We start from the raw sequence: 27,426 nt of genomic DNA on the forward strand, positions 1-27,426 counted from the left end.
CTAGGAGCCTTCTTTTCTCCAGGCTGAACAACCCCAACTTCTTTAGCCTGTGTGCAGTACAGGCCTAAATTTATGTCCAAACAAAATTTTAACACTTCTATTTCTGCTTTTTTATATGACATTGAGATCATTAAGCAGAGGAGATTATTACATGAATAACAGATATTGAGCTCACCTTTGCTTGCACCTTACTGTTTTATTTCTATGAATATTTTATAAGTGGACTGCAATGATAGCATCAGTATCTGTAGGTATTAAAGAACGGGCAGGTTGATGTACTAGAAGGATAAAAGGGCAAAGTTTATGGTTTCCAAACTGATAAATGCACTTTTTAAGAAATGTTTGAAACTGTCTCAACGTCTAATATGATATTGCAGGAGAAGCGAAAAGCTGAAGAAGCGCTGAATGAGCTGAAGCGCCAGTATGATACTGAAGTTGGGGATCTTCAGGTGACAATAAAAAAACTGAAAAAAGTGAGTTAAATTCATTTTGAGAATTTTGGACGTGTTTTAAGAGATGCTAGCCTTATGAAGTATATTCCTCGGGACAGTTAATTGTAACTGAGGATTTTTAATTTTATGTATATTAGTAAATGCCAACTGCATTTTTTTTTTCGGTTGTGTTGAGACTATGGATCGTATTAATTCTGTGTAATTTACCGAAATACTTAGGAAAGGGATCAACTGCTAGCCAAAAGCAGTTGCCAAATTATTTTCTAGGTTAATCAAATTGTTAACACTACAGTTCCCTAGTCTTGTATTTGATACATTAGAAATAGCCTAATAAATTGTCTCTTAAGTATTTATAATTCATACATTTAGATGAATGACAACTCAGATACAGTAATTTATTGCATTATGCTAATACAGTGTCTTTTAGCAGCTAGTTAAGGTAGATGTGGTTTTAAGCTGTAATTTTCAGCTAAAATTACTGGTGGAACTAATGATTACTATTTGAAACCTGATTCTAACCTGATCTTTTAATCTGATACCTGAATATAATATAAACTGAAATCTCAGGTATGAATATTGGTTTGGATCTATTCAGTAATTTGAGTTTAATTTTGTCACTAGTTTTTTCTTTAAATTTTACCAGAAATATAGCAACCAACGAGGTCACTATGCAACGATTTTTTTTCAAATTGAATTGCACTTAAAAGAGCACTGGTAGAAACAAAAATTCCTCACAAGAATATGAACGCGTGTAGTATAAAGCGTGTCCAAATGTACTAGTGTATATATATATGTATTTAACATTAGTGGGGTTATAGCTTTTTATACCTTCTCAATAGCTGGTTTTTCTGTCACAAGCTATGCATACTCAACACATACAGACTACAAAATGCTCATGAAACATTTTTAAGTATCCATGTAAAAGTTGTACAGAAAACCTGAAAATTTTGAGTATTTCTGCTTACTCACAGAGTTGGGAAAACTATGGGCTTTGAAAAGTTCGTTATTGTATTTTAGGGGTTATTTAATACAATTTCTGTTACTTTTATGTTCTTTGAATCAGAACAATCAGTAACATAAGATTAATTGTATGGGTGTTTTTTTATCGTTTCAGCTGGAGGAGCAATCAAAAAATGTAAATCACAAGGAAGATGTGGTTGAATTGAAAAAAAGAATGCATGATATGTTGCAGGTAAGAGGTGATTATCATTAACATATTAATTTAGCCTCAGATTTATAATTGGTGCAATACAAATTATTAGGGGTTTTTCACATTTAGTACTGGTAAGCTAAGAAACATTTGAAGTTGTTGGTGTGTGCAAGGATCTTTACATACATATTCTAGGTATCACATTTAGAAATGGCTTGAGATTATATAGGCCCCTTTTGATGTAACTGAAATTAAAAAAATAAAAATTCAGTGGTTCTTGCATGCTAATTTACCAACTTTTCTGTTGATTTAGAGTTCTTTATTTTCTATGTTTTCTCTTGTTACAGTATGTCAACATTTTTACAGGTGACTGAGAGCTAAAATTTAATACCTTCCTTATCTTTTTGTTTTGAAGGAGAATCAGAAACTAAAAAAAGATCTTTTAGAAGCACAGACAAATATAGCTTTTCTACAGAGTGAATTAGATAGCTTGAAAAGCGAGTATGCAGATCAGACTTTGAACACTGAGAGGTAAGGTACTTCTGCATGATAATATTTTCACCAGGCAAAAAAAAAAAAGATCTGTTATCTGATGTTATTGTGCCATCAATGCCAGGTACACATTTGAGATTATACAAAGCATGTCATGACTACTGTTCTGAACTCCTATAATCTTGCAAGGAAACCTGTTGATTTTACTAGGACTTTAGTTAGGAGTAGAAGTCACAGCATCATGCAGTTTTTTTCTCCATGACTTTCGCTCAAATGAATGAACAGTATGAACATTAGTGGTGGCAGCTTTTGGAAGTCTCCCACATCAGTGTGAACCATTTTTTTCCTAAAGTGAATGAAAGCTGCCTCTAGGTGCTCTTTTAAAGGAATTTAAATGACAGTTTTATTGTGTTGTTATCTTCAGATGACACAAATGCTGTTGAATGGTAGAGGAGGCTATCTGTATATTTTATTGATCTTTCACAGTCTTTGTTGATATATAATGGCAGAGATTGTTACCAAGTGATTTTACTTTCCATAAAATGACATAGTTCAGCAGAAATGCAAATGTTTTGATATTATATCTTTCCCCCACTATATATTCATCACCTCTAATAAATACTCCTTGCAGAGAACTGGAAAGGATCCGAGAGTATACTGAAGACAGAGATAATCTGGAAAGACAAATTGAAATACTTCAGTAAGTTCTAAGTAATTCAGGGTTATGTGTAAAAAAATTGTGCCAACATATTTGAGGGTAAATGTTTTTGTATGCAAATGAATGGGATGAGGTTCAGGAAGAAATACCAAGTAAAGTACTGAAAGTCCTTAGTTCTTGTAGAAGAAACTGTTCTAATTTTTATCATTTTAGCATAAGTTCCTGTGTGTTGAAGTAAAATACTGATGTGACAACAGTTATTGCTGTGGCATCTGTGTTTTGTGTTTCTTACTGATGTTTTTGTTTGATCTCCACCTTCTCCTAAAGAAAAAAAGGCATATCAGAATACATTTGTTCAAAATTTCAATTTGAGAAGGCTAGATCCATTTGTATAGGAATTAGTTGCTTTCCTGATTCTTATTTTAATTTCATGTAATTGTGCACCAGCTGATTTCCATATAGAAAAGTTCTTGGCATGCTCTATGCCTTCTAAAGCTATCTTTATTTTTTCCTCAGTGCCTGTTACGTAGAGGCTTGGAGAGCTGTCCTAAACCATTTATTTTTGGGCAGATCTCTCCACTGACTTAGGTGGCCAGGAAGTATTAAATGTTTATCCAGGAAACATGGCAACTCCTTGAATTTAGTATGTGGTAATGTGTGACTACTGAGCCACTAGATCTTCAATAATGATGTTGTTGGGTTGTTTTTTTTCTTGCCTTACTGCCTTCCATTTCCTTATGATAAGGTGGATGGGATTTGAGTCTAACCATGCTATCATAAAAATTATTTCTTGGTTTCTTTTTATTGACTTAACTCCTTGTGTTATTGTTACCTGAAAAGTACTAAGCGTGTGCTGTTTTATACACAAGGTGCACAGACTTTTGCCTTCAATGAGGATCACAATTAGTAGTTTTTTATATTTTTAGTTAATTTCTTTATCCTAAACATACTCTTGCTTTCAAGCAGCTGAGTCACATCTGTCCCTAGACTCATCTCATCACTTTGCATTTCAGAAGTGGCTGTACCAGTTTACTGCTCTGTAGCTCTTTTTTGCTGTCATTCATATAAGTGTCTTTTTGCCTCTCAGCTGACCTTGGACCGTGCCACAGAAGTGAAATGGGGTTTCCAAGGCTGCTGCTGGAGGTTTAATTCACAGTGCTTTTTTCATGTACAATAATTCGTTTGAGTATATGACAGCACATATCTAGTCCCACATCACTCTTCAGTGTTCATCTAAACAAAAAGGTTTTTTGACACGTATTTTTTCAGTTTTTCTTTTTGATAAATTACATAGGTTTTGATGTTTTCTCTACTCCTGCAAGTAAAACTATGAATGTTTCCTTTTTAGATCAGCTAATAGAAAGCTACATGACAGCAATGATGGTTTAAGGACTGCCCTTGAAAACAGTTTTAGCAAGTATAACAGGTCATTGGTAAGTACTGAAAGTTTTATAATGCTGTAGAAAGCTTAAGAATTAATATGCCAAATGCAAATCTATTTATACTATATCAGGTAAGATTTTACTCTGTTTTGTGGTATAATGGAATTTTGTTAGAGGTGCTTTCTGAGGTGCTTGAGATGATTTTTTAATATGCTATGGCCAAGCAGATCTGATGAGGTGAATACATCAGCAATTTCTCTTGCACTGAAGTGAATGTTTGTTTTGTCTATACAGGAGAGCTCTACCACCAGCACATTTTTTCAGAAAACTGTTTTATTTTAGTAATTTTGTGTATGCATGCTTTATTCATGATAAATCTAGAGGCTTATACGCTGTCATCAAACTTACCATACATTTGTTACTTGTCTGTTGCAGAGGTTAGCAAATACCTCACCAGGAAGCACCATTTCTAGAAGCAGTCCTAAATATAATGGTGGACAGTCTCCTCTAAACCCACGCTATGACAGGTAACATGGGTTTGCTTTTATTAAGTTGAAAAAGACTGGGGCACCACATTTGTCTTTAAAGAGCAAATATTGTCATGTAGCAGAGAGAGTAGTTTTAACTGATTCAGAAGGAATGTGTGACCATAGCAAATGATCCAAAGTACACAACAGGAAGCTTTTCAATAACTTCTCTAAGCTTAGGAAAAGTCAGTGCTAATCATGAACTTACAGAGAGTTCAGACAGCCTGTTCTTGGGACTTGGTCTTGGTTTTGATTCTAGTTTGATTCCCAGTCTCCTCTTCATGTCTCTAAGATACTATAAAAATCTACCATGGGTCTCTGTTAGCTAGCTTGCTAAACTGACATTTTTAGTTATATCTTAAGTCTATATGTCTGGTTTTCCTGTGTAATAATTCTTACAAAGATAGGTGGACCTAGTCCTTCAAAAGAATGAACATCCTCATAATTACATGCAAGAGTAGTGGATACATGTGGATATTAATGGGGTAAAAGCTACAGAGAACAGTAAATTATCTAAATTTAAATATCAAATGATGAGAGCTACTTTGGTTTTGTTCTTCTGGGATGCAGGTCATTGACCGGATCTTCCTCAGATCTTTGCAGAGACTCACTGAAGTTGCTGGGCATTGGATCCAATGTCAAGTGCTCCGTATTGTGCTATGTTTGTTGGTTGCTATGGTGCTATGTGCTATGGTGTTGGTTTTTTTTTTTTTTTTTCCCAAATAACTGGTAGTGCCAGCAAAAATGTGCATCCCTACTCATGTGATAGATGGTTTTGTCTTATTTTTCATTCAGTGGTATTCCAAAACCTAGAGAGATACCCCTTAGAGTTCAGAGAGTTTACTGTCTTTGCTAGTTTGCTTTAGTTGACTTCTGCTTTACACTAGTAGTATCCCTCTTCATTCGGTGGTGTTCCTCTCAGAATCACAGAATGCTAGGTGTTTGAAAGGACCTTGAAATCACCTAGTCCAATCCCCCTGCCCGAGCAGGCTCAGCTAGAGCAGGTTGTACAGGATGATGTGCAGATGGGTTTTGAATGTCTCCAGAGATGGAGACCCCAACACAGGGGTCTGTTACAGTATCCTGCTATGTTCAACTGTAGAGAAGTTATTCCTCATGTTTAGATGTAACTTCCTATGTTCAAGTCTGTGCCTGTTACCTCTCGTTCTGTCAGTGGGCACCACTGAAAAAAGACTGGTCCCACCCTCCTGGCAGCCCCCCTTTAAGTATAAGCATTGCTAAGATCCCCCTTCAGTCTTCTCCAGACTAAAAAGACCGAAGTCCCTCAGCCTTTTCCCTATAAGAGAGGTGTCCTACTCCTATAATCATCTTTGTAACCCTTTCCACACCCTGTCTAGGAGTTCCATGTCCTTCTTGAATTGGGGAGCCCAAAGCTGGGCGCAGTATTCCAGATGGGACCCCACCATGGCAGAGTAGAGGGGCAGGATAGCCTCCATCAACCTGCTTGCCATGATTGTCTTAAAGCATGTCAGAAGGCTGTTGGCCTTCATGGCCACAAGGGCACATTGCTTTCTCATGGTCATCCTGTTGTCCACAAGGACTCCCAGGTCTCTTTCCACAGAGATGCTTTATAGCAGGTCAGCCTCTAACCTGTACACTGATAAATGGGATTTTATTCCTAGTGAGGCGCAATACACTACACCTGTTCTTGCTGAATTTCATAAGGTTTCTTTCTGCCTGGTTCTCCAGCCTGACGAGGTTTCACTGGGTGGCATCACTGCCCTCTGGTGTGTCAGCCACCCTTACCAGTTTTGTGTCATCAGCCAACTTGCTCAGGGTACACTCTATCCCTTTGTCTAGGTCATTGATGAATATGTTGAATAGTACTGGTCCCAGTACTGACCCTTGAGGAACACCCCTTGTTATGGACCTCTAGCTAGACTCTGTGCCACTAATGACAATCCTCTGAGCTCTATCTTTAAGCCAGTTTTTAATCTACCCCACTGTCCATTCATCTAACCCACACTTCCTAAACTGGTCTACGAGAATGCAGTGGGAGATGGTGTCAAAAGACTTGCTAACATCAGGGTAGACAGCATCCACTGCCCTCCCCTCATTTGTCCATACAGTCATGCCATTGTAGAAGGCTATTGGATTAGTCAGACATGACTTCCCTTGCTGAATCCCTGTTGACTACTTCTGATAGTCTTTTTTTTTCCCCACATGCTTTGAGTTGATGTCCAGAGCAAGCTGTTCCATTGTCTTTCCAGAGGTGGAGGTGAGCTTGACTGGCCTGTAGGTTCCTGGGTCTTCCTTCTTGCCTTTCCTGAAGGCTGGAGTGACACTGATTTTCTTCCAGTGCTCAGGCACCTCGCCTGTTCTCCAGGACCTTTTGAAGGTCATGGAGAATTGTCCAGCAGTGACTTCAGCCATCTCTCTCAGCACTCATGGTTGTATCCCATCAGGACCCACAGATGCCCAGATTACTTAGTTGATCTCTAACTCAATCTTCCTCAACCAAGGGAAAGTCTTCTTTGTCCAGACTTTGTCTGTTGCCTCCAAAGTTTTGGACTCCTGAAGGCTGGCCTGAACAGTTAGGACTGAAGCAAAGGAAGCACAGAGTAACTTTGCCTTCTCTGCATCCTCTTTCACTGTGGCACTTGCCTCATTCAACAGAGGGGCAATATTTTCCGTAGTTTTTTGGCTCCAGGATACTTGAAGAAACCCTTTCTGTTGGCCTTGATGTCCCTTGCCAGGTTTAATTCCAAGAAGATGTTTTCTTTGCTTGTTTCCTTCATGCTTACTCTGGCAGCATCCTTGTAATCTTCCTGAGTGGTCAGTCTCTTCTTGCACATATAGTAGATTTTCTCTTCTGTTTCAGTTTTTTTTCAGAAGGTCCCTGCTCAACTATGCAGGTCTCCTGTTTCCCTTGCCTAATTTCTTGCTTTTGGGGGATACAGCAATCCTGACTTTGGAGGCAGCTGTGCTTGAATATCAACCAGTTCTTTTGAGCCACTCTGCCTTCCAGAACCATAATGCATAGCATTTCCCAAGGAATTTCTTGTTGAGGCCAAAGGTAGCCCTTCCAAAGTCCAAGACTACAATTCTTTTGATTGTTTTGTGCATACTACCCATGATCCTGAACTCTTCTCATGATCACTACTGCCAAGACTGCTTCCAACCCTGATGTCCTCCACCGGTCCCTCTCTTTCTGTCAGTACGTGGTCCAGTAGTACACCTCTCCTCCACCACTGGGGTCAAAAAATTGTCATCAATACACTGGAGGAACATTCTGGGCTATGCATGCCTGCCTGGGTATGTGACCTAGAAGGTGCATGAATACAGATTGCATGGAAGCTGTGATACTTTACAGCAAAGATCATACTTATTCATTTAATATTCATTAGCCTGAAAGTGTATAGGTTAGATGTTTCTGGATGCTGTTACATAGGACAATGATAGCTGTGTCATCACTATTTGGCCACTTTCAGGTAGGAATTATATTCAAGTCAGTAACAATTTGAAGTTCAGTGATTCACGCCAGTGTAATCTTCTGTGGTGTGCTATTGCACTGGGAGCTCCAGTATTTCAATGTCACTTTATGTGTTTTAGAATAACTCCAAATTATGCAAAACGTCAGCTACAATACCTGGCGTTCAATGTCTTCATAGTACAGCATATGTCCTTTTATTAATCTTTTTTAAAGAAAATAAAGACTTCTGTGGGTGGATAAATAAGCATTCTTACTGAGACTCCTGTGGTCATCATCAATATCATAGATACACAATTTACTCTGAGCATCCTAAGAGATGCTATTGTGAATTAAATTATTTAGAAAGGCAAACTTATAAGCATTGACATATGTATTAACCTGTATAGTTAGCATTTCTTGTTAGTGACTATTCCAGAAGGGCTCTGATTTTGTTAGGAAAAACAATTGTGGAGTATTTTCTTCCCCTAAAAATATTTTCTTATTAGATCGTCTCATTCGTCTTGTGTGGATGAAGATTATGATTCTTTAGCTCTTTGTGATCCTATGCAAAGGATAAACTGTGAAGTTGACAGCTTACCTGAGAGCTGTTTTGACAGTGGTTTGTCTACCCTGAGAGATTCAAATGAGTATGATTCGGAAGCCGAATACAGGCATCAAAGGATTTTTCAAAGGTCACAGTGTATGCAAGAAAGCTTTGGTGGTGATGCTTCTGATACAGATGTAAGTACAAAACTTACTCCTCAGAAAGACCTTTGGTTGGAGACAGAATTAGTTTCCATTTTTAAAAATTAAATAATCTTTGCCCATGGGGTAGTTAAAACTAAGTATTTGGGTTGTTTACATTTAAATAAGATTAGTGACAGTTTTTTGAGAAAAAAAAATTATCTTTTGACATCTTTGACAGATTATTAAAGAGATGCTGTAGCAGTAAAATCTGTTCACTTTCTCTTGCTGTGCTTTTGCAGTGAATGAAAAAAATCACATAAACAAGAAAAAGTACCGTTAGTGCATACATTATTACATACAGTAAGTCTAAGGAAATTACTGTTAGTAAAATGGAAAGGTTTACTAATGACTGCATAGCAAGACGAGCATCAAGCACACCAGAACACAGTATTTGTAGAGCAGATCCTTTACTGTGCATTTTGTAGATACATATTCCATGTTTACAGTTGAAGATGCTATGAATAGTGCTGTTTATAGCTGTGCTGTATTTAATTTAACTTGAATAGTAATAGCATAGAGAGTAATGTCATGTAGGTTTTTTCTTTTTTTTTTTTTTTTTTTTTTTTTTTTGTAAAATAAGCTTTGAAAGAAAATTTTTGTTTATTGCAATTACTTTTAAGGTAAAATTTTCCCTATGCAAATTAATTTGTTCTATTGCAAACTGTACTGAATGTGTATATGCCAGATAGGAATATGTTTAAGGACCAAATCTAGGCTATACTGAACAGCAAATGTGATTAAGAATAGAATACATCCAGTATATGGACAAGAACTGCATAGCTCTGTTTGGTCTGTTATCTCTGTTTAATCTAAACTGTTAAAACAAACGACTTATTCAGTCTTACCTGTTGTTCCAAAAAAAGGAGTGCTTTTCTGCCTGGAGCTAACATGCAAGCTTGTACTTCCAGGTTCCAGAGATCAGAGATGAAGATGTGTACAGTCCTGATAACAGCAGTTCAGGATTAGACTGGAAGCCCTCACGACCAGTAAGTCGAAGCAGCTCAATAGCTTCAACAAGAAAATACATATCTGCGCTCACCCCTCAGGTATGCAGCTCTTCAGGAAAAAAAAAAAGAAAAAGAAAAAGAAAAAGAAAAAGAAAAAGAAAAAGAAAAAAGAATAAGAGAATATTTTGACATGATTTGACATAGAGGGGTTCTTTTTATTTCCAGTCAGATGCAACTGAATGTACTCCAAAACACCCCAGTTCAGAGAAGGCTTATAAGATTGTTCTTGCTGGAGATGCAGCAGTGGGAAAATCCAGTTTCCTCACAAGACTTTGCAAGAATGAATTTCGAGGCAATACAAGTGCAACCCTGGGTATAGTTATTGTTCTTAAAATACTAAAGTGGATTTCATCATTGTTCTGCAGAAGTGGGTGAAAAGATTACCATTACCCTCTGTGACTGCTTGCCAGGGTTTCCTGAATATACACATGCAGTTTGTTAGGCTGTGAGATCTAATGAGAACTAAAGCTTAGAAGTGCCTAATTGCTTTTTGGAGTGGGTAATAGGGTACTGCTCTAATCTAGATTCTCCTTGCAAAGCACACAGCCTGTTCCACAGCAATGCAAAGCTCTAGAAAAGGAGTTTCAGCATAATGAGCTTTGAATGTGTGTATGTTCCCTTTTACTTGTGTCATTGCTTTCTTGTCTTCTCAGCTCTTTTGTCCTTACTTAATATTTCATAGTAATGCTTTGGTGTCTATCATAATATGTTTTTTCTCCACTTCTTCAAAGTGTTATTGAAACTTTGATTTAAATGCAGATGGAAGGACATCTAACTGGCTTGTTGTGTTTATTAGAGCTGTCAGCTAACAAACTTGTCTTACTGGTTCCAAAGACTGAATTTTTCTCTTCCAAACAAATCATAATTATGTATTAGTATTGCTGGCTCTGAGTCAGGAGTTTTGTTTGATTAATCTTTTTTTCTACTTGGTATATGAAATATGTGTTATAAAATATTTTTATATGCAAAAGAAAGCTGAGGGGGATCATTTCGTTTGCTGATCATATTGCCAAATTTGTATCAATGCTTCTGGGGAAATGTGTAGGAAAAATTTGTTTAACTGGTTTTCTAAAAACAAATTAAATACATGCAGGGCATTATTGCAGTTAAAGGCTATGTGAAAAACTGAAATGTCATAATCTATTGAGGGAGATGAATTTTGCAATAACAGTTGTATATGGCACATAGTTATTAATTTTATGTGGGTTTTTAATGGGTGTTTGTTTTTTATTAGACTATACGTATTCTTTTCAGGTGTGGATTTTCAAATGAAAAGATTAATTGTTGATGGAGAACCTACAGTGCTACAGCTGTGGGACACAGCTGGGCAGGAGAGGTTAGTGATTCTCTGCACTTATGTAATCTCAGTTCATTTGTTTCTAAAAGACATCTGCCTTTTTTCATCTAGGTGAAAAACATTCCAGTAATGTTATATGGCCTTATAGTAACTGAGTATGGCCATATGTAAACATTATAGGCAGATGTGATTTTGTTCTGCTGAGACCCCAAGACAGGTGGTGTGCTTATTTGTTACTTCTGGTGATGCCCAGGATACCTCTCTGCAGAGAGAAATAGTTGAGGTTCACCACAGCATTAATTAATTAAATCCATCTGTCCTTCTCTTGCAAAAATATGTAGCAGATGTACATTGCTTCTTGGCCTTTTGTTTTCTTTATCCCTACAGACTTGTATTTCTGAGCAGGCTTTTATCTTAGAGATTCACTTCTCTTCACTCTCCTTTCCTCCTTCTTCCTTTGAAGTTCTTGATCCTGATTTGAATTATATTTAGTGCATGAAAATTTTTTCTCAAAGACTTAAAAAATATATAAATGGCAAGATTTCTGAATGTCCAAGGTTCTTCAAATTATTGTGTAGAGTTTTCTCAAAATTTGATGACATCCCTACTTGAGAGCCATTACTTCTTTACTGACAGCTTTTGCGGCTTGTGAAGAGGTTAACCTAACACCGTGGAAGTCAATTTAATGTGTTCATTGATTAAGATTTGTATGGGGCTGTATCTATTTACTTATGCTTGAATGAATGATTATGTGAAGTAGGTAGACAGAAGCCAAATCACTGCTCCCCCAAAATAAATCTGTGAATAAGATTTTAATATGTAATCAATGAATCATAGAAAGTTAGCGGTAGGAAGGGACCTTGAAAGATCATCAAGTCCAACTGCCCCTGCCAGAGCAGGGTCACCTACAGCAGGTCACGCAGGAATGTGTTCAGGTGGGCTTTGAATGTCTACAAGGAAGGAGACTCCACAGCCTCCCTGGGCAGCCTGTGCCAGTGCTCTTTCACGCTCACAGTGAAAAAACTCTTCCTTATAAAGAATCACCTGTGCTCCAGTTTATAACCATTGCCTCTTGTCCCATTGTTAGCCACCCCTGAGAAAAGCTTGACTTTGTCTTCCTGGCACTCACCCCTTACATATATACATTAATACATTATAAATTATAAACACTGATGATGTCGCCCCTTATTCTCCTCTTTTCCAAACTAAAGAGCCCCAGTTCACTCAGTCTTCCCTCATAAGGGGGATGTTCCACTCCCTTAATCATCTTAGTCCCTCTGCACTGGACTCTGTCAAGTCCTTCCTGGTCTTTTTTGCACTGAGGGGCCCAGAACCAGACACAATATTCAAGATGCAGCCTCATCAGGGCAGAACAGAGGGGGAGGAGAACCTCTCTCAACCTCGTAGCCAGGATGCCATTGGCCTACTTTGCCACAAAGGCACATTGTTGACTCATGGCCATCCTTCCATCTACCTGCACCCCCAGGTCCCTTTCACCTGTTCTGCTCTCTAGCAGCTCAGTCCATAACCTGTACCGTTACTTAAGGTTGTGCTTTCCCAGATGCAAAATTCTACACTTGCCCATTTAATACATTAAATTTCTCCCTACCCAACTCTTCAGCCCGTCAAGGTCCCTCTGAATGGCCACACAACCTTCTGGGGTGTCAGCCATTCCTCCCAGTTTTGTGTCATCATCACACCTGCTGATAATACACTCTGTTCCCTCATCCAGGTCATCAGTAAATATATTGACTAGTACTGGTCCCAGTACTGACCCTTGTGGAACTCCACTAGAAATAGACTTCCAACTGGACTCTGTCCCATTGACTACAACTCTCTGGCTTTTGTGCTTCAACCAGCTGCCAATCCACCTCACTACCTGGTCACTTAGGCCACCAATCTTCATTTAGCTCCAAGGATTCTTTGGGAGATGGTGTCAAATGCCTTCCTGAAATCAAGATAAACTGTGTCCACTGCTCCCTTCTATATCCTCATAGAAGGCTATCAGGTTGGTCAGACATGACTTCTCTTTAGTAAAGCCATGTTGACTGCTCCTGGTAAGCCTCTTGTCCTTGATGTGTCTGGAGACACCAAGTAGTTGCCACCCAGTTCTCAGTTTGCAGACGTCTCAGAGCTTTCACTATCTATCCCAGTCTATCAAAAGCAACAGCTCTCACTGCAGCCAGTGCCTCTGTCTGCGCTGACCACCTGGTCTCAAAGAAGGACCTTCTTGTGATCCCTGACCTTCTCCGAGCAAGGAAGGAACCCTGGTTGTGGAGTCTCCTTGCCAGTAGACTCCCAGGTGGGGTCCAGGCGACCCCACCACGTCCCTATTTGCTGCCCCTCTTCGCCGCACTCCTCAGGGGTGTTTAAACCCCCCCAGAGCTGCCTGGACCCTGCCGTGCCTGATGGGCTGGGAGAGTGAGCTCACAGGTTTGTTCCTGCAGTTCTGGGTGTCTGTAAGCAGTGTCCTGATCTCCGGGTCCCCCTGTGCAGCACGATCTTGCTGTGAGCCCCTGGGCTCACCTTGGGTTTTGGCTGTCACTGCCACTGCTGGTAACCAAACCAATGTGAATACATAGTTGCTGTACCTGGTTGTCAAGTAGATTGTGTTACATTAATGTCAGAGATTACTATAGCTGATTAATTAATTCCAGGAATAAGTGTAATCCTGGAATAAGGAGTTCCTGGAAAGGGACTAAGTTCCTTTTTTTTTCAAGGGTAACAGAATAACCCATGCAATTTATCAAGTTACATATACATGAAAAAGGTTTGCCAGTTAATCAAAAGTCCAGTGCAAAGCAGTATCTTTGTAATAAATACATTGTAGATAATTCTGATAAAATGTTGATTGTTTGTCAGGACAGAAGCTTGTGGATATAAATGCAGGCATTTTTAGTCCTGTATCACCTGTATCAAGAAGTACTTATGAAAGAAGCTATGAGAAAACTTGTAAAGTGGAGCTACTCTTAGTAGTGAAATAAAGTAGTGCTATGTTCATAATGTTGTAAATTGAATTCTTTTTTGATAATGTGGTTTTATGCTCTTTTTTTCTTTTTTTTTTTTTAAAGATTCCGGAGTATTGCTAAATCATATTTCAGACGAGCAGATGGTGTCTTACTGCTATATGATGTAACATGTGAAAAAAGCTTTCTTAATGTGCGAGAATGGGTTGATATGATTGAGGTAAGAACCTTAAATATATACAACTTAAAAATTATGTTTTCCAGCATTTTTAACATTCTTTATAAAAACTGAATATCTTTGTATTTGCATTAGCCAGACTGTAATCTCTCATGCAGATAAAAGCTACATGGAGGTCCTAAATGTGTCCCAACATTGTTAGTGTTAAAACTGATACATCTATTTGTATTTGTCATTTGTATAAAAGAATGTCATCACAAGCTTCCTGTTCACTTCCTGTTGAAATGAACATGAAAGTCCATTTCAGATACCCTTTTGTGGATGGCTTTGAGTATTCCTGGTATTCTCTGTATTTTAAACTATTGTATTATATTCTGTATGCTATCTATAGTTCAACTGAAATTTTCAGTATTTCTTTTTACTATTGCATTTTGTTTGTTTATTTGAAAACAAATTCACATTTATTGAAGAAGGTTTTTCTAGAACACTCATGTACTCGTTCTAGAAATAAGGAAATAAAATCCTCTTTACAGGATTCAACTCATGAGAATATTCCAATTATGATGGTGGGAAACAAAGCAGATCTCCGTGAAGCTGTTACAGAACAAGGGCAAAAATGTGTGCCTGGAAACTATGGTGAAAAGCTGGCTATGGTAAGGTCCATGTCTATTGCTTTGGAATAAAATGGCCTTAAGAACTTCAGTACGAAACCATGTGAGAAATAAGTAAACAAAAGTAATTTTCTGGTCATTTGTTTATATATAGTAATTAGTATTCGTGGATCCTTTTAATGAAAATTAACCCATTTTGATAGTGTTTGCTTGGTTAAATCACAATGTAATATTCACTGAGCTGAACTTCATATTCTTCTCAGTCTTTATGGTGAAAAAGTGGATGTACTAGGGACTGCTGCTAAAGAGGAATTAGCAGTGCAGATATGAAGCACACTGGGGAGTGCATGAACCTTTTTGTCTGGCTTGTGTTTGTCCAACTTTTGAATGGGATATTTTCATCTTTGGAATGAAATCTCTCTTGTATTCCTTCTACATCTGCAGAATGTAGAAACAAAAAAAGGAACTCTGATATAAATAGAAGTGTGAACAAATTTTTTGGCTACATTTATACTGGGGACAAAGGATGCATATATCCCATATTTTGCAGGAAAACAGTAGAGTCTTTAGGGTTGTGAGTTGCTGAGTGGTTGTGCAATTGATTGATTATACCAGGGCTGATATCACATCTGATTCTTATGCAATGATATTTCTGGTTCAACTAGAACACCAGATGCTGTAGTTTATGAGTAGCTAACAAGCTGAATCCAGTAACCTGTCCTAACAACTCTCTTCTCATTTCTCAGTCTTGCGGACAAGAAGATTGAGTTTGGCCATTAGACCTATGATGTGTTTAGTTCAGGATATACGGATCATTAAAAGAATGCACTTTAAAAACAATTACTGTTTTTTTTTTTTCGTAGTACTAAAGTGGATTTGTTGGAGAATGAAGAAGAAATTCTGTTCATTTAAATGGGTGTCGTCTTTGTGTTATTTAGGAAACAATTTGTACTTGGATACACATACTCAGATATGAAAAATTTCATATTACTTGATTTAACATTTTATTTCTACTCACAGACTTATAATGCACTATTCTGTGAAACAAGTGCTAAAGATGGATCTAATATTGTAGAGGCAGTGCTTCATCTTGCCCGGTAAGTTACCCGGTTTCTATTTTTGAATAAACACAGCTTAGTATATTTTCACACAGTATGTCCTTTTTATAATATACATACAAAGACACACACATCCATTTCAAATTGTATGGACATCAAACTGAACAAACAAAATTTTGAAAAGAATAACATTTAAATCATTATAGGTAAATGGAAGACATGATTTATTCTCAGTTAAGCCAAGTAATGTTTTCGCTTGCAAATTTTACAAAACTGTCTCGGCAACTAATATTTAAATTAGAGCTCAATTATGTAGCTTACAATTAAAATACCTATTTGGTGAATGAATTACATTTTTTAAAGGTACATGCATTTACCTTCTTAATTCTTTCTTAAATTAGCCTCAAATGCATGTAATTCTACATATAATTAATCTTAAGTCTTTCATATATATTAATATATGTTCAGTTTTGTTACTGTCACATATGTTATTTGATGCCTCATTCTCTAAATTAGTTAAAAAATAGTAATTAAAATTATTTCAATTTAGCAACCTGATATTTCTGTGATAATGTGCAAGTAAAACATTAGACTTCTCCTACCTTTCCAAAACATTGTTGGTTACAATGTAATTTTGAAGGGTTAGGAGTATGTAATGAAGCTTCAGACTTGATTTTTCAGTTTAGTACATATAGCTCAAGGCCAGAATTACAAATGATATTCAGATAATTTTTGCAACAGTAGGACTTTTGGACTCTTCATCAGTATTTTGTTAGGCATTGTTAAAATACTATTGATTAATATGGTTTGTATACAAGATATTTTCTTCTTAGAGAGCATCATTGCTTCTTCACCTGGGAAGAAGAAAGAACATGGGCATTTATTTGTCTTTTGGTGTCAATGTGAAGTTACCTGCAAATTCGCTAAATGAATCATTTCCAAGAACCTGGCCATGAATGCAGCAATGGATTATGAAATTAGAAAACATGTTACATAACATTAATCACAGTTGGAAAATTGCCTCTGATATTTAAACATGATAAATTTAACTGGTTCAAGGAAAAAAAATTATTTGGCAGTTGGAAGCTCTGTTTTCAGACCCTCAAAAAACCCACAAAACAACTTGGTATTTTTCTTCGTAAGAAAGACAATGGCCAAATTGTGGAGTTATTACATATCAGAAGTTCTTGTATTTCTATAACTGTGCTTTGTGATATGATTTCCAAGGTGGAAACTTAAGAGATGTTGGTTCTATGCACTAAACCCCAGTTTTAGCCATGCAATAGATGATGGTGAGCTCTGTAGGATATACTGGGAGAAACGGAACAGTTTACATGCATGAATGGAAGTATATTAACGGAGTGCACATTTATTTATTTATTTTTACAGCGAAGTGCGAAAACGAAGCGATAATCAAGATGATAAAAGGTCAGTGACCAGCCTGGCTTCAACACCTGCCAAAAAATTGGCACTCACAAAGAACTGTTGCAATGTTTAAGTGACAGATGCTTTTCCTGACCTGAATAACTTGTCTGTTAAAAAACAAATGAAGGATTTCTGTAATGTATTCCTTTTATTGGGGATTTATACATTTTTGTATTTAGAAATTGCACATCATGTGAAAAATCCAGACTCTACTTTCTACTTGTTCAGATTTATGCACTTGCTTTACTCTACAGGCTCTGATTTCACTTTTCTTAAGTAATAGAAGTCAATGAAGTGAGCTCATGTTACAGTAGTCAATGGCATACAATATTTTGATGTATTTTTTCTCCTTTACATGCTTTTTTCTTTATAGGCTCAACGTTTCCTACATACAGAACATAATATCATATACCACTCATGGGAAAAAAAAATTGCAGCATCAGTTAATTTAATACCTTTTTATTGATGTCTACTTATGTAGTTTTTCAAAGGTCTTAAGTTATATGTTGATGAAACATTCCTCAAGAAAACCCTAAACCCTTAAAAGGTTGCCTAGATCCAGGTAAAACCTTACTTCAGTGCATAAAGCAGAACAATCTTTGTTGAGAGAACACAGTGGCAGGTGCATGGGTTCTGCTGTAACTTCACAAAAGTTGGTGAGTTAGAATTTATTTAATTATGGGAGTTGGGGTTTGATTCAGAAGTGAGAAGCAGACTTCACATCTGATCCTACACAGCTCAGAAGTGAAAGCAACATTTGCATGGACCATTACTGTGCACAATTCTGGGGATACTATAAGGGCTATAACATAGGATTACAGAAATGAACTGATGATCCAATAGCTCCCTGTTTAGATTATTATTATTACTACAGAAAGATAATGGGTTGTAATTTTGTCCTTTGTTTGTCAAATATATTCAATTCAGACACTGATTGACAGATTGTAGTAGTAGAGGAGTCTGTTTTAATGGATATTTAAAGGATATTAAGTTTTAAACCTGCAGCTGAAAGAATTACTGCACATGCACAAGTACGTGTATAAACTGTTCATCAAACAAGTCCCTTAAATGAACAGCAGTGGTTGACTTTAATGAAGATTTGCCTGATTTTAGGAAAATTCTGAGAAACTTACCAATGGATGGTAGCTTTAGGTGTCAGCATCTCTAAAAATTTAGTTGTTAGTGCTTAGAATAATCCCTAGTAGTTCTACAGAGTAGTAAAATATGTAGGTATTTCTACAGTTAACAACAATGATCCAGTTCTTCTCAGCTTTCAGTTGTTTTGCTGGGAATAGGAGAGAGCCCCTTCAGAGTCAGCAAACCATTTCAGGCTTTTCTGTGTGTATTAAAACCTCTCCAGGATGAAAATGTAAATCCAGTAAAGCAACCTTCAATTAAGTTTTATGGACTGATTAAAACCCCATATGTCTACCAGCTGTTCTACATTTTATCAGCAGTATATTTGAACACTCTATAGCCCGTGTTGTGTTACCAGTTTTATAAACCATGGGAGTTCTCAGAAACAGAATAGTACATAATGAAAAAAAAAACAACAAATTTAAAGTGGCAAGAGCACTGTTTTTAGGCATCCTATGTATCAGAGGTGGTAATTTTCAGATAAGGTGTTTTATTATCACTGTTTAAACATGTTTAAACATGTTTGGTGTCCTTTTGAAATACTAAGGGTATTTTCACACACTACCTTATTCCATGCAGGACACTGTAGGATTCTAGCATCTTTCCACCCAACAGTATAAGACGCCTCACTATAGTGCTGAGATACTTGGAGCAAGTAGCAGAGAATGAAGGAAGTGCAAGTGTACCAGGAATATCCTTGGTCACATACGTACTGCTTATTACTAACCCTGTGTTATCCAAAGAAGAAAGTAATTGAAATTAGCTTCCCTGAGTAGAAAACTATGCAAAGTGAGCACAATGATGAGAGCCTCTTCTGTCATCTCTGTATGCAAAAGCTTCTATCTCTCTAAAGGAGTGAAATAAGAAGTAGAATTAATACAGGTTGTACTTTCAGATCTTCCTGCATCAGTAGGAAGGAAAGAAGGGCATTATCCAGTACTTGGTTTCTGAAGGTAAGGTTTATAATATGTAAGTGTTTGATCTTTCCCAGGATGAGGTGATTGTGATTTTAAACTGTAACATATTAAAAAATATTAACCTATATTAGCTTTTAGTATTTAACACTGAGCCTCAGTGTTCTTTGTGTGTCTCCTGAACTACAGTGTTTGACCAGCTTTGTGATACTGGCCTGCCGTCAATAAGGTGAAATATGTTTGCCTTGTTTAAACCTTGTGTAAACCTTGTTTACACACCTGCATGCACAAAACATTTTGCATGGATGCGGAGAATCACAAAGTTCTTTGCAAAAAGGGTTTCTGGAAGTTTTTTTTTATCTAACCCCCAAGCACCTAGGCAGAAGTAGACAGTTGCCAGCCTTAGATATGTCTTGCCTGTGCATTTGCCTAGCCAGGCTGTGAGAATCCCCAAAGACAGAGGTGTCATCACCATTCTGTACAACCTGTGCTTGTGTTCCCCGTCTAGATAAATATTTTGCTCCATGTCCAACCTCAGCTCCCCAGGAGGCTTCAAATTTGTAAATGTTTCCAATTCTCACATAATTTCCTGCTGCCAAGAAGAGTTTGGCTGTGGTCTTGGTAATGGCTCTTTCAGTATCTGTAGGCTATTTAGATGTCCCCTGGGCTTCAGTTCACCAGTAGAGTAATGTAGTGAGGTAAGTCTTGAAAATGTGGATCACACATTTCACAGTGCATGTGCAGTAATTGCTTTTATATTATTTAAGTTTTATCATACAGAGTGATATCCTTGAATATCCATGCATGTAGAGAGCTTGGTTGAAGTGTGTGGATTCAGGGACCCGCCTTCACAGCTCTTTTCTTCTGCTACTTTTGTTCATTTATTTTAATGACCAAAAATCTGTCATGTATTATTTGGCCAAATTATATACACTGAATCACTCTTTTTAAGCTCTATAATTTTTATGTAGAGTGGAAAGTACCTGTAATTTGAAACAGTGTTGTTTTTAAATTAAGATTCAGGGTTAGAAACTGTGAACAATGTTTTTACCTTGGAGTAGTTTTATGGTCAATGTATAAATCACTAAAAAGTACTACCAAATGGGGATATTGGTATAGCTCAGCACCATTAAGCCTGCATAATCACGTAATACCATGTACAATTTATGTTAAAGCAAAAGAACTTAGGAGAAAGTTATTCAAATTTAGAAATTAAAGCAGGTATTTATGCATGGAAGTAATGAATATATAAAGTTTTCTGCTGTTCTGGCAAACATGAGCTTTTTTATCTGACACGGTTGCACTATTGTAATTTTTTAAGATAGTTTTATTTAGTACGTAAGAACTAGTCATTTAGTCACACAAAGGTTTTTGTTTTGGTTTGGTTTGGTTTTTTTTTGTGGTTGTATTCCCTTAATACGTATATTTATTTGAAAAGGAAAGGCCTGTTCTGTTTTTCCTCATGACATGTAAATAAATTATTTTTATTCAGTTGACAAGAAAGTATTATTTTATCCTGTATTGGTTTTGACCCTTTTTAATTGTGACATAGTACGCGTTTCTGAAGCAATAATGCATGTAAGATGCTCTGAAAATGTTTCAGTCACATAAGTTTTTGTAATCACTTTGTGCCTCTTTAGTATACATAAGTGGTTTAATAAGACAAGTTACAGCTTTTCTTAATTGTTCTTAGAAATACAGTTGTGGCCTTAACATGGTTTAAGTATTTTTCTTGGTAACTATTTTTGTATTGAATACAGAATCTTCTACTGTTTTGGGAAAAATAAATTAGACTTTTAAATCTAAAAAGCCTGTTTAAGAAGTGTTCGAAGGAAAATATCTACAAGCTGCTTCTGCAAGGAACATCATACAGATGTGCACCCATGCAGATTCTCAATTAAGCTAGTAGGTTTTGTGCTAGTGCAGCCAATTTGTTCATATATAGATGTTTTGTTTTTTCTCTGTTCCACTGCTGTACACCAATGCTAGGTCACTTTTTAGGGGAAAGATATTTTAATGAGAGGTCCCTAATGCATAAACCAAAGGGATATTTTTTTTCATATAGTCAAGGCACTTTATTGTATTACAAAGGAACCTACTTCCAGGATGTTTCTGACTGTTTTAGGTAAGTTAAAAAACTGTCCTGAATCTCATGTACACTTCAAATGCCCTTATTCCACTACGTGTGCCAGGTTTGAAATAACATGTAATGCTATCCCTCAGGCTCTGACCAGGCTACTTAAGGACTGGAAAAGTTTATTACAGCATCAGTTATTCTAGTATTTCTCTCCCACTGTATTTAATATCAGGCCTAATCCTTTCTTACAGGTGTCCTTAGGACTGGTAACATTAATACTCATTCTTATTAATTTTTTCCATGTATCTTGCCTTGTGACAAAGCTCTTCTTACAGTAAAAGACAATTTGACACAAACTTGGAATCTAGGTTCAAATGTGTTACTCAGTTTGTAAAAAGTAGTCCTTTTTCTACAAGTTTTCTCTTTGAGTTATGGCTATAGATATCTGAGTTTATAGGAAATTAGTACTAGACGACTGATTAACAAATAAACCCAAGTTGTGAAGGTTTCCCACTGTTTATAAAGCAAACTATTTAAAATAAAAGTGTATTTTCTTACTAGTATGAGGAAGAAATAAGTACCAATTACATGTGCCAACTTTTAATAAAAGTCTGTATGTTATAAAAATAAGGGTCTAAATGCGGAAGACTATTAAAGCTTTAATTTATACTGTTTATAAGTAAAAATGTGGTGTTCATGCAGTTTTTTCCTCCTCTAAACTACAGATCACGGCATTCACTGTGATTTTGTACATATATATATCTTTAAAAAGAACTACTCATTCTCTGTATTACAAATTGCTGTATAATAAAATACGCTTCCATAGCCATTTCTCTTCAGTGTATGTTGTTTTTGCCAGTGCTTCTGAGCAGCAGTCCAACACAGTATCTGACCCATCATCTTAATGTTGTTAGGGTTCACCAGTTTCTGTGGCCAGCAACATAGAAGGGATGCAACTACTGGTAGCTCTGTCTGCTTCCAACTTCTAACCTCAATGAAAAGTCATCAGCTTGCATCTGAGCTGAGAGGTGTCCCTCCCTGTGAGTTCCAAATATGTCTTGAAATTATGCAGTTGCATCTGCTTAAAGAGATGCTTTAGCCACTCTCTAATAATAATGTGACAATGATAAGAAAGAAAAAAACCAAAACAAAACACATGTAATAGCCCTATTGCAAATATGATGTATGTATGACTCTAAATACAATATACTTAGGGTTCCATTTGTCAAAGAAAAAACTTCCTCCAAACCTAAACTGAAAGCTGCTCTAGGTAAAATTGGCAACTTCAAATGCTATCATAGTATCCCTAATTTATTTAGGTTGGGAAAAGATCTTTTTAAGATCATCAAGTCCAATTGTTAACCTAACACTTTGAAATGCAACACTAAACTATGTTTCCAAGTATCACATATACAAATTTTTAGATATCTCCAGGGATAGTGACTTAACAAATTCCTTGGGCAGCCTGTTCCAATGATTAATAACCCTTACAATGACGAATTTTTTCCTAATATCCAATCTAAATCTCCCCTGGGATAACTTTCTTGTCCTGTTGCTTGTTACTTGGTAGAAGAGACCAATATCCCCCTTGCTACAACCTCCTTTAAGGCAGTTGTAGAGAGCATTAAGGTCTCCCCTCAGACCCCTTGTCTCTAGGCTGAACAACCCCAGTTCCTTCAGACTCTCCTTGTAGATGTGCTCTGGACCCTTCATCGGCTTCGTTGCCTTTCTTCAGACACGTTCCAGCACCTCAATGTTTTTCTTATAGTGATGGGCCCAGAAATGCACACAGTGTTTGGGGTGCAGCCTCCCCAGTACCAAGTGCAATCACTTCCCCTCTCCTCTTGGCTGCACTTTTCCTGATAGAAGCCAGGACATTGTTGGCCACCTGTGTGTATGCTGGTGGCTCATATTCAGCTGGCTGTCGACCAGCACCCCCAAGTCCTTTTCCTTTAGGCAGCTTTTCAGCCACTCTTCACTAAGCCTGTAGCATTGCATGGGGTTGTTGTGACCCAAGTGCAGGACACAGCACTTGGCCTTGTTGAATCACTTGTCCTTGTACCATTAATCCAACCTGTCCAGATGCCTCTGTAGAGCCTGGCTATCAATGTTGTTTCAATAGAAACTTAAAAGTAATACCTTGTTATTTGGTATCTTACACATACATTATCCTTTGGTGGGGGGGAGGGGAGCTGGACTTGGTGATCTTTCAAGGTCTTTTCCAATCCCTAACTTTCTATGATTCTATGATTTTTAATAAATAGAATAATCAAAATACTAAATATATTCCACTTTAATGAAAAGAAAGGTAGTTGAAAACAACCTACAAGGAATGATGTTTTGGCAAAGCGTCTGCCAAAACACATTTGGCAAATGTGTTTTACTGGGTTTCAGAACAGCTGCTGCTTTCCTGAGTCCAACAGACATCTGCCCTTGCAAAGTTTTGACACTTTGAGCTCCTTCATGAGATGAATTCAGAGTGATAATGGCTAGCAGTACACTGCAGATTTTTATTTCTAGTCTTAGACTGAAACTTTGACCTTCTCCTTGGCAGTTCTTAAGGAATTTTAAGTTTTCTTGAGTTGGTTTTTGTAGATAACTCTGAAGTCCATAAAGACATTATGTTCTTGTGCATATCAACCTCCAATTTAATTGGAGCTAGAGCAGTAGAAAAAACATTGGTTGGACATATCCATCATAGCATGACAGCAAATATTACTGTTCTAAGCTCACATGTGTATTAATTAGTGATTAAATCTGGAGATAAACAGAATTTGTTCCTTTCTGCCACACAGCAGTAAGCACTGGAAGGTTAGGGTGGGGGATGAGGTGTGTGTCACTACCAAAATTCTCTTTTCAAGGCCTGACTTCCCTTCGTACAGAACACAAAGCAAATAAGTAAGACATGTAATTTAATTTTCATGTTAATTTTTCCCCCTTAAGTATTTTCCTCCCTTATTTCTGTAACATATTCTTCTCATGGCTATAAAAGTAGTAGGAATTAAGACATAGGTTTTCCTTCTTTATAATCTTCAAAAATTAAAAATTATTGTTGGAACTGAAATATTTAACAACATTTAATACCTGATACTGTCAGCATTTAGTCAGAAGCAATTTTTATAGTCCTACAAGAACCTATTTCTTCTTACTGAAGGGAATTCAGTTCATAAGTTAGTGTTGCAGTTGAAGGAAAATGAGAAGAGCAGTGATGAAAGTTTATGTGACACTAACTGAAAATACTCACCTGGCAGCCTTCTATTTACACTTTTCTGCTACTTTGTGCAAATAATCACTGACTTAGCTTAGAACATGCCATTGTTTTCCTTCTGCAAAAAGAAGAAAAAGACGGGATCAAAGAATCGTTAGAGGAACAGAGAATATTATCCTTATGAGTTGGTTTATTTTTCCTGCTCCTCAGCTCCAACTGAATTCCATGAGGAAAAGTTGAAGTGGTTGCACTAGAGTAAAGCAGTAACAGAAACATTAAAATGCACGGAAAAAAAGAAAAAAAAAGCAGGCACCAAAGATCCTAACATAGTAGGGAATACGGGCTGTCTGTGGCATTTCCTGCTCCCCACATCCTGAAATTACCTTTCTGCTTTAGTTTGTAGCCACTCAGGTAGAATGTTTCATTTTGTAGTTCTTATTCTATTTATGTCACAAACACATCTTTACAGAGGTAACTGTTACTGGAGTTAGAATCCTTAGGCATTTTGCAGTAAATTTATGAGAAGAGTTCCTTTATCAATTAGTAAGTTCCCTTTATCAATTAATAAGTAAAAGTGCCCATGATTTTGAAGGATTGCACTGAACAGACTCACTTAATGCCCATATATGGAATAGTTACACATTCTAAGATAAAAGAAAGGAGTAAATAAACTGTGAAAGATGTCAAACTAAAACTAGGCTTGTGAGAGCAGACAGTGCTATATTTAAATCTATGTGTTTTAAGTGATGGAAATAAGAATAAATGTTATCAGTGTGGTGAAATTTTTATCTTAATCTAAACCCCAAACTGTGAATTATGTTAACAGTTTGTGAAGTAGTTAGTAATTTCCAAAATATTTCAGGTAGTCTGGTTTTTTTTTTTGTACCCAAACCAGAAGATGTTGTCCTAGCACTATCAGAGAGGTAACATTAACATTAACAGTAACTTTACCTGTAACAGGAGATGTGGAATAAAAGCTTCCTAACTGAACCATACACAACCCCAGCTTTGTAGCTCTTTCCAATGTTCCCACTTGGCATTGTTCGTTGGTCAAAATGTTGAAAATCTGAACAAAGATGTATAGGTGTAATAAATTATAATCTAAGAGATTTCAGCAAATATATGAAAACGCACATACTTTTCCGACATTATTTTCAGCTCATCTGAAGTGGCCAAATGTGAATGACAGTGTAAGGCTAAGCAATGACTAACTCCTTTTTGCACAGAAATATCCCAAATCTGAGAAATCAGGTTTAGGGAGGCAGATATACATATACATATAGGTATACGTATATGCCTACGTATACGTATACATTAGATTATATATACCTTTTCTTTTATTAACACTGATGCATGTATATATATATGTATATATGTATATATATATGTGCATATGAAATGATAGCAACTATCTTTCTCTTTAAAAATTAAATTCCAGGATAACAGATCTTTTCCATAATGGCCTTCATTAAATGTAACAGTGTACTTGTCCTCGTTTCATCTTAGTCTAAGTTTTCTCTGAATCCAAGGTTGTGCCTTTCTAAGTGCATACTGGCAAATAATTGTGGTTTTGAAACCCATGGATTATTTTCATGTTTTATTGAAGAGTGATTTGGACTACCTTGTACATAAAATCACAGAACGGTTTAGGTTGGAAAAGACCCTTAGGACAGTTGAGTCTTTAGTAGTAGTCATAACCTAGCACACTGCCAAGTCCACCGGTAAACCAGGTCCCTAAGCACCACATCTCTTAAATACCTCCAGGGACACTAATTCGACTATTTCCCTGGGTAAAGGTGCTGTAACATTTTTTGCATTCTATTCTGTAATTTCTTGGGAATGTACATCAAGATTTCAGCATAGAAATGCCTCAGAATAATCCTCTTTTGAAGATTTGCGTGTATGATTTAGGTTGCAAGGTGCTCCCAAGGAACAGTGTCTTTCCTAAAAACTTCATAGATTATTTGAGCACTATGGTTCTCTCAGAAGAGATGTACTTTTTGAAGAGGAATGTGAATAATTGGAGAAGTGAAGTGCTGTGATGGGTGTAAAATCTGTCCTCAAATGGGAATACATATGGATAATTTTGTGTGTATAGTGGGAAGACAGCTTTTCTGCCTGTTAAAGAAATTTTGTTTTGTTTTGTTCTGTTTTGTTTTATTTTGTTCTGTTTTGTTTTGTTTAATTTAATTTAATTTAATTTAATTTTATTTTATTTTATTTTATTTTATTTTATTTATTTTTTAATGTGTATTTACAACTAATGATATACTGGAGAGGACAGTAGTCTCAATTAGAGACTTTCTCAGAGAGTGTGATCACACATAGCTTTCTTTATTGGGATAAAATAAGTGAGCTGCTTTAGGTGAGTTAATTTTGATAAATCAGTAGTAATTAATGGAGTAATTTGTCTTGTACTCCAAGTTCAGAAGAACTTACTTTTGAAAAACACTGGTTAAGTTTCTAAAAAACTTTTTACTAGAAAATAATAATTGTACATTAACACTTTCCAAAGCCCATTCCCAACAATAACAATACTGCAGTTATGTTCTTACTTTGCTAGCTGTTTCAGCATTGTTACAAATTATTGTGACATATTACTGTGGAGGTTTATGTCTGTAAGACTTAGATGTTGTCTGCCAATTTGCTGCATATGAAGATGAAACCAAGACTTTGACCAAAGTGGTTTACTATGACTTTTCAGTTT

At 36.6% G+C, this 27,426-nt stretch overlaps 1 protein-coding gene across 1 annotated transcript in view; it reads left to right on the top strand.

The window, feature by feature from the left end:
* Positions 1–17,456, top strand: part of RASEF (RAS and EF-hand domain containing) — a 32,947-nt gene extending 15,491 nt beyond the window's left edge. The window contains exons 4-17 of the mRNA XM_030467507.1: positions 378–473; positions 1,567–1,644; positions 2,018–2,133; positions 2,726–2,794; positions 4,101–4,185; positions 4,570–4,661; positions 8,601–8,835; positions 9,750–9,887; positions 10,014–10,161; positions 11,103–11,184; positions 14,217–14,331; positions 14,823–14,942; positions 15,921–15,997; positions 17,348–17,456. Of these exons, the coding sequence (XP_030323367.1) occupies positions 378–473; positions 1,567–1,644; positions 2,018–2,133; positions 2,726–2,794; positions 4,101–4,185; positions 4,570–4,661; positions 8,601–8,835; positions 9,750–9,887; positions 10,014–10,161; positions 11,103–11,184; positions 14,217–14,331; positions 14,823–14,942; positions 15,921–15,997; positions 17,348–17,456 (1,560 nt within the window). The remainder of the gene's footprint in view (positions 1–377; positions 474–1,566; positions 1,645–2,017; positions 2,134–2,725; positions 2,795–4,100; positions 4,186–4,569; positions 4,662–8,600; positions 8,836–9,749; positions 9,888–10,013; positions 10,162–11,102; positions 11,185–14,216; positions 14,332–14,822; positions 14,943–15,920; positions 15,998–17,347) is intronic.
* Positions 17,457–27,426: the final 9,970 nt, after the last annotated feature.

This window comes from Calypte anna, chromosome Z (assembly GCF_003957555.1).
Source record: "Calypte anna isolate BGI_N300 chromosome Z, bCalAnn1_v1.p, whole genome shotgun sequence".
Classification (NCBI taxonomy): Eukaryota; Metazoa; Chordata; class Aves; order Apodiformes; family Trochilidae; genus Calypte; species Calypte anna.